General features: G+C 42.3%; 1 protein-coding gene across 50 annotated transcripts in view; it reads right to left on the bottom strand.

Annotated features, from left to right (window-relative positions):
* The window catches only part of LOC133661813 (receptor-type tyrosine-protein phosphatase delta-like), a 660250-nt gene that overhangs the window by 49808 nt on the left and 602456 nt on the right, over nucleotides 1–7986 (bottom strand). For 19 of the 50 annotated variants that reach the window (XM_062065281.1, XM_062065286.1, XM_062065292.1 and 16 more), the window contains 7 exons: nucleotides 7399–7713; nucleotides 6605–6798; nucleotides 6476–6502; nucleotides 6154–6271; nucleotides 1914–2501; nucleotides 1531–1631; nucleotides 1075–1331 (listed from right to left, as the gene is read on the bottom strand). In XM_062065281.1, the coding sequence (XP_061921265.1) occupies nucleotides 1075–1331; nucleotides 1531–1631; nucleotides 1914–2501; nucleotides 6154–6271; nucleotides 6476–6502; nucleotides 6605–6798; nucleotides 7399–7713 (1600 nt within the window). The remainder of the gene's footprint in view (nucleotides 1–1074; nucleotides 1332–1530; nucleotides 1632–1913; nucleotides 2502–6153; nucleotides 6272–6475; nucleotides 6503–6604; nucleotides 6799–7398; nucleotides 7714–7986) is intronic. The other 31 variants (XM_062065285.1, XM_062065288.1, XM_062065291.1 and 28 more) reach the window with 4 other exon arrangements.

Here is a 7986-nt window from a genome sequence, read left to right as displayed (position 1 = left end):
TTTGTGAGGTGTTTTTCTGTATAAACGGTATAGTCAGGCTGGATTTTTGTTTAGGTAGTATCAGAGGGGGGATGTGGTCTGTGTAAGGCCAATGTTGCGATTAAACAGTTAGTGTTTCCATAGAAGGCACACGTTTTGTTTTCATTGAATGTAGTATCAGATCCCTTGCATATACTTTATGATCAATTGTGACATTTAAGAACTCTCTTATAATTCGCACCATCGCAGTGTTGCTAATACACTGCTTTGATAGTTTGTATAAATGGCCCAGGTGGATACATGTTGGATCTACTGTTGTGACTATTTTGCAGAATCCCTGCAGAGAAAAAGCTCTATTTTTGGAGAAATTGTGATGTTTACATTCTCGAGGCAAAGTCGTTTATATGGCAACGGTTTTGCTAATATTTTGTTTTGTTAGTGTTTGTGTAAAAGGCATAGAGGGATAAATGCTGGTTTTTTTGCTACAGGTATGACAGCTTTTTTATGTATGAAACTAGGTATACCTGACAAAAAATATAGCAAATGATCTAGTAGTTAGTGACAAAATATAAACACTCACTGTGATGTATTGTTATTTGTCATGATAAATCTTCATCAAATATTGATATTACCACTATTCAACAAATTTGTTTGTACAAAATATGTTTTTAGTATGGTGGTGAAATAGTTTGTAAAATATTGGGATATAACATCCTGTATTATAACTCTGGTTAGCACAGATGTCTCTGTGCTAACCAGAGTCACTACTTGGGGCGGCGTGGCTCGGTTGGTAGAGCGGCTGTGCCAACAACTTGAGGGATCCAGGTTCGATCCCCACTTCCGCCATCCTATTCACTGCCAGTGTGTCCTTGGGCGATACACTTTACCCACCTGCTCCCAGTGACACCCACACTGGTTTAAATGTAACTTAGATAATAGGTTTCACTACTGTATGTAAAGCGCTTTGAGTCACTAGAGAAAAGCGCTATATAAATATAATTCACTTCACTTCTGGGCTTTCTCAAATCTAGCTTCCTCAGAAAGTGAAAACAGTTAGCAATGCTGCATCGAAATATCATCAATATTCCCACTTACCGCACTTTCTCTGACGTCTGCACAGAGGGCAACTCCACGGTCACCATGCCGTCTAAGTTGGTTTTGCCTATCAGGTAGGGCTTAGTGCGGAGGATGTCCGGCGCTGTCATGGTGGACACACGGTGCTGCAGGCCACCGGCGCTGTTCCCGCGGTTGGTCAATAGAAAGGAGTACTGCGTTTCCGGTTGTAGCCCTGTGATCAGCTTCTGTGCCAGCTTGCCGTCTACCTCCACGCTTTGGCCGTTATCGTACAGGATCTGCAGGGAAGTAAGGGGCATCATTTACTTGTTTTGTGTGGTTTTTGCTACAGTGGAACCTCTAAAAATTCCAGCGGTCCCTTTGAAAGAAATTGAAAATCTGGAATGGAATACATTTAGTTACAGCACCTCCAGCTGGAGTGCCTTTAACCGTATTGTGTTATATTTGGATGAAAGATGGCCTAAAATTAGCACTCACCGTGAATGGCTGACCCGCGTTGTAGGTGTCTGGGATTTCCCATGTCAGCAGCACGGATGTCTTCATGGCAGCTCTCACATGGAAATTCTTTGCAAACACTGCTAAAAGACAGGGGTGGTGGTTGATTTAGACATGCTCTTTTGTACAACCATACGAGTACTTACGTGAGAACACTTCCAAAACCAGACTTTTAAGACTTGTCCTCTTACCTTAACACCCACATTTAAATGTAATGGCTGACTTTTAACTCAAGACGAAAACAAAAGTGTGTACTTTTTCCATGTGAGTTAGAGTAAAGTTAAAAAAAGACTACAAGTTGCCCTTTAAACCTGCTTTTAGCGGCATCGAGGACATATTAAGTAAGATGAGGGGACTTGTCATACCTTGATCCAAAGGCTGTGTCCTAATTTGGACACTTGGGCTATAGGGACCAGAACCTTTGCTGGTGAAGGCACACATTTTAATATCATAAGTGGTATCTGCCTTAAGGCCATCCAAGACCACAGTTGATTCCGGAGCAGTGATGAAGAGTTCTGAGGGACTGCGTGGGCTGTTGATGTCTTTATACTGCAGAGCGTACTTGACTATCTGGCCATTGCGCTCCGCCAGGAGAAGAGGTTGCCAGCTGACCTGGATGGTGGAAGTGGTGGCGCCGTCTGCGGCGATCCATTGGGGGTAACCACTCGGCACATCCTCGTTTGTCGTCACCTCCTTTACCGTTTCTTCACCAAAGCCCACCTTGTTGCGCGCAGATAGCCGAAAAGTGTATGAGGCACCCTTGTGGATCTCTCTGGTGGTGTAGTGGTTATCCCGCTCGGGGAACTCGATGACAGTCAGGGGTTCTAAATCTTTACGCCCAAAACGGAGGCGGTAACCTTGCAGGGGTCCGTGGGTGACTGCTGGGGGATGCCACTGGAGGAGAGCCGTGCCCATGTTGGTGGTACTGACCATTAGTCGAGGTTTGTCAGGAACTAAAATAGGAGTAGTAAACAGAGAACCAACATTAACAAATACACTGTTATTTGAGGTGTCATGGGCAAAAGTATTACAAGTATTATCTTATTCTTCTTTTTTATTGATAATTCTATTTTTATTTTGGTTATCTTATGTTTCATGCAGCGCCATTGCACTGAAAACAATTCCTAGTTTGTAACACCTCACTGACAATTGCAATACATGGAAGCGGTAAAAAATGGATGGATGGATGGATTCTGATTCCAAGAGACAATCCTTTGGTTCGGTTCAAAACCTTACTTTCTCAAATCCACAAAATCCTTAACTAGACGGCAGTTAATATTGGAATTCTTTATAAAAAATGCAGTAAGGCCTAGGTTTGGGGAGACTGGTTACCCTGGCACCCTGCCCTTTACTTCCACATAGACTATACCGCACTGGACAAACCTTTACATCCTTTGAATGAACGGATACCCTGGACGAGACTGTGTTTTGGGCAAAGAAATATGACAAAATCTTGCTTTAAGAACTAGATTTGGCAAGACTGATTCATCTGGGATTTGTGCCACATAGTTTTAATGACAGGGCAGCACGGTGGAAGAGGGGTTAGTGCGTCTGCCTCACAATACGAAGGCCCTGAGTAGTCGTGAGTTCAATCCCGGGCTCGGGATCTTTCTGTGTGGAGTTTGCATGTTCTCCCCGTGACTGCGTGGGTTCCCTCCGGGTACTCCGGCTTCCTCCCACCTCCAAAGACATGCACCTGGGGATAGGCTGATTGGCAACACTAAATTGGCCCTAGTGTGTGAATGTGAGTGTGAATGTTGTCTGTCTATCTGTGTTGGCCCTGCGATGAGGTGGCGACTTATCCAGGGTGTACCCCGCCTTCCGCCCGATTGTAGCTGAGATAGGCTCCAGCGACCCCCGCGACCCCGAAGGGAATAAGCGGTAGAAAATGGATGGATGGATGGATAGTTTAAATGACACCAAACTCTTAGTTTTGCCTCCTTGGTTGATGAATTCAGTTGAGGTTACAGTGGTATCCTTCTCGAATGCGTTCTTGGTAGAAGTTCATTGCAAGTCAAACTAAAAGACCGAAGGCACACACTAGAGGGGCTCTGGCCTGGGACACCTAATGTCCCACCCCCTGGTGAATTTAGAGGAGGCTGTCTGAGACAGGAAACAGTCTGGTAAAATTTATTTCCTACTTACGGGATCATTGGGTTTGTCCCCATGTCTTAGGAGTGGTGAGTCAAGGCAAAGTTCAACTGGAACGGGACCCCAAGAGTTGTGATGTGTACTGAAACTTGGTAGTGGGTGCAGACGTGAACGGTAGTAACCAGACTAACAAACTAAGGTGAAATATGTCCCTCTTTATAATAGTCATTAAAAAATGTAATTTACTTTTTCAAATTATATGGATGTAAAAAATAATCGGTACAAACCGATAACTGATTTTAACTTTAGATATAATAATACATAGTTTGGCGAGCCTCTGGACCGATCTATATGTAATATGGATCGGTGGATGTCCGGTTGGAAAGTCATGAATCGGTTGATTGTAGATCTGTTAACAAAATATGGCCGCCCTCATCCTGCGAGACTTCTGTGATGACGTAATACGAGAGTATTGTTCTCTTTTGCGACTAACAAAGACAGAGCAAAATGGCACAGTAATTCTGATTGACTTAAGGAAAGAACCATTTACAGACCATTACAAACATTGTTGTGCCTAAATCTAGCCAACCACGGAAGGCACCACACAATGTAAACCAATCAGAAGCAACCTAAGGCGGGTCTTTGCATCTTTGTTTTTCACACACACCTCGGCGCAGTGTTGTCAACTCAGCGAATTTCTCGCTAAATTTAGAATCTTTCCAGCTCCTCTTTGTGACGTTCTTTCTCAAAAGCGACTAGTGAAAAATCTAGCACATTTTTGGGCTGTTTGGAGACATGAAAGCGCGTTTTACTCTTATGTCCTCAACGTACAGGCGGTGCTGCTGAAAGCCTTTCCTCACAGGTGGTCCCCTGTCTACTGAATGTCTGCTTTTAGACAACTTGTACAGTAAACACATTTTGTTGTACTTTTAAGTGCTATGAGAATGAAGTCCATTCCATTCTCGTCAGAGCAGAGAGGAGACACACACCCACTCTGTGTGCAGTTGAGATGTAAATTTCAAGTACCGTATTTTTCGGATTATAAATCACAGTTTTTTTTCATAGTTTGGCCGGGGGTGCGACTTATACTCAGGAGCGACTTATGTGTGAAATTATTAACACATTACCGCAAAATATCAAATAATATTATTTAGCTCATTCAAGTAAGAGAATAGACGTATAAGATTTCATGGGATTTAGCGATTAGGAGTGACAGATTGTTTGGTAAACATATAGCATGTTCTATACGTTAGAGTTATTTGAATGACTCTTACCATAATATGTTACGTTAACATACCAGGCACGTTCTCAGTTGGTTATTTATGCCTCATATAACGTACACTTATTCAGCCTGTTGTTCACTATTCTTTATTTATTTTAAATTGCCTTTCAAATGTCTATTCTTGGTGTTGGGTTTTATCAAATAAATTTCCCCCAAAAATGCAACTTATACTCCAGTGCGACTTATATATGTTTTTTTCCTTCTTTATTATGCATTTTCGGCAGGTGCGCCTTATACTCCGGTGCGATTTATACTCCGAAAAATACGGTAATATTTCATCACTGTCACGCTTCAAATGAAAATAAACCAATCGTTCATGTCAATAAGCCAGTCAATAGATTTGGTTCGTTTGTGAATATCTCAACCCTTTAGTCTTATAATCAAGTTTGATACTTTAACATTTAGCGATGTAAAACAAAGAAAATATAACCAAACGAAGCATCAACAGAAGAAAATTGATTTACAGTTCTAATCATAATTTGCATTTTTTAACTCACACATTTTTTCTTTTCTTTAAGTTTATGGATTGCAATGCCTTGAAGTTGATAGTTCTATTTGTCAATAATTAATACAGGAACCACCTGTTTTGTATGTGTCTATTTAAAATGAAACAAATGACATTGTTCTGACATGATACATTTAATTTTATTTTCACAATGCAGAGCTTCCATCTGCATCGAATCGTAATGTTTTAAAAATTATTGTTAGTGAATCGTATCTTAACCCATGTATGGTTATATATCGGATCGCCATTTACCGTAGAGATGTTCACTCCTATTAATTTAGTGAAACTGAAATGAGGCAAAAATGGAGTCTAGTTACAAACGCCTAATTCTGGAGTAACTGCTTGACATTTAATTTTTCACCTGCACGACCCTAAAAGTCTAGCTAAAATCCTAAAGCTGAACGCTTGAGGGTTTGGTTGTACAGTACTTCTTATCAAAAGATGTAAACTCAGCCCCCTGCATCAAGTGCCTGAATATCATATTCTACCAGCACCACCCAGGGTAGACCTACGGCCCACTGGAGCGGACTATGGCTTAGGAACGTCACTGTATCTCCCGGTAAGTGGTGGTGGGAGAGAGAGACGCCTGGGTACCATACTTACAATTCTGCACTAAACTTTATCATGATCTTCTCTCTGTTCTTCTCCCATTGGACTCCCACTCTACTTTCATCCATACAATGTTTTCATCTACGTCATTCTGAAGATTTGCGGGCGCTAAGGTTACCTGCACCAGTGGTCGTGACCAGTTTGGGCTTGCTGCGTGCGCCATCGCCTTTTGTTGTGTATGCCGCCACAGTCACCGAGTATGTGGTCTCGGCCTGTAGCTCTGAGACGACCATTTCCTGTTGAGATATGAAAAGAACCTTAATACAAATGCAGTTTGAAAATGATAGCAATAAATAACAAAACTCTGAGAGCATGCTTTGGTGGGACATTAATAGAAATTAAAGAGTACAAAAAGTCACATGTCACTCATGCAGAAAACAACAGGGTCTGTGGGAGGTGACGGGGGACAAGGGGCCACAAGATCTGGTCAAACTACTTACATGTTCAGTTGTGTCATCATATTCCCACTGAATAGGAAAAAAATACAACAAATATAGCCAATAACAAATATTAATCACTGTTGGACAGAATGGAAAAGTATCTTATAGAGAATGGGTGAGTGTGGGTACCTGGGCATCATCAATCAGAATGTCCTTGATGACAGGCTGTCCTGTGGGCTCGCCATTAACCATCCTGACATAGTGCACCTGGTACCCTCGGATCTGACCGTGCTGCTTGGTGGGCATGGGCGAGCGCCAGATGACTTTAATTGACGACGAGTTGACAGCTTCCACCTCGACTTTGCGAGGTGGCCCGCTAGGAACTGGAGGGGGGACATCATGGGATAGAAGGGACAAAATGTCAAAAGGACAAAAGCTTTTCGTTTTGTTTTGTCCAAAGCCGCAAAAAAGCTCCAAAAAACAACAACAAAAAAACTACAAAAATGTAGCGACATTTCGACAATGTAAAGGGGGGTAAAAAATAGGTCTGGCAAAGTGACCCAATCTGGAAACGAGAGTGGAAAAAACAAAAGAAAAAAGTGGAGCCAAAAAGAGTGGCTTCAAGTGGAGCAAAGCTTGAAGCACTGCAAGAATTTTGGCTATGAAGCGAGCAAAAAAAATGACAAAAATGATTTTACCACATCACACAGTTGCAAAAAATGGCCTTTAGGGAAAAATAACTTCCACTTTTTGTTGGTATTCCCTCTGTCCAGGAAAAATGTGTCAAAATTTGGTAATTTGGTAATTGCCATTACCAGCACCGAAATGACAAATGGGACTGGAAGTTGGAGGCCATACCATGTGTTGCACAAAAAAGGGTGGAACAAGTCATAAAAAGAGTCCAAAGTGTGTTAGAAGCAGGCCAAAGGATAGATGTTAGTCAGTTTTTTGGGGGTAAGGGCACGGGGGTGGTGGACACATACCATCCTCCTCTGTGCGGATGACTTGCAGCACACTTCCCGGTCCTGCTCCTGCGTCAGTATGTGCAGTAACTGTCACACGGTACTCTGTCCATTTTTCCAGGTTTTCCAAAAGGTACTGGGTGCTTTCCGGCGGGATGTTGTCAGTGACATGTCCGGCACCGGCATTATCCTCTCCACCTTCGTTGGCTGTGTACTGGATGCTGTATCGAGTGATGATGCCGTTCTGCGATTCCATTGTCGGCGCTTGCCAACTTACCAGGATACTAGTGGATGTAGGGCTATAGCACTTGACATCTGTTGGCGGTCCGGATGGTTCTGGTTGGTCCAATTGTGAACCAGTTGTTGTTTGGTGAGGCCATTTAGTTTAGTTTTTTGTAAAGTTTTGATAATGATTGTAGAAATGGAGAAAAAGGAAACAAAAAAAATGAGAACAAATGAAAGGTGGTTCAAAATCATAAAAACACAAAAAGACCGACACAATGGTGATGATGGATGTAGGAGTGTTGGTTGGAAAGAGGACGGCTTTGCCTTACATTGCAAAATACGACAACACGACAAACATACTGTACGTCAAATGTCTAAAACTTT

This window comes from Entelurus aequoreus, linkage group LG12 (assembly GCF_033978785.1).
Source record: "Entelurus aequoreus isolate RoL-2023_Sb linkage group LG12, RoL_Eaeq_v1.1, whole genome shotgun sequence".
NCBI classification, from domain to species: domain Eukaryota; kingdom Metazoa; phylum Chordata; class Actinopteri; order Syngnathiformes; family Syngnathidae; genus Entelurus; species Entelurus aequoreus.
The sequence above is the reverse complement of the archived record's forward strand: the minus strand, read 5'-3'. Positions and strand labels throughout refer to the sequence as shown.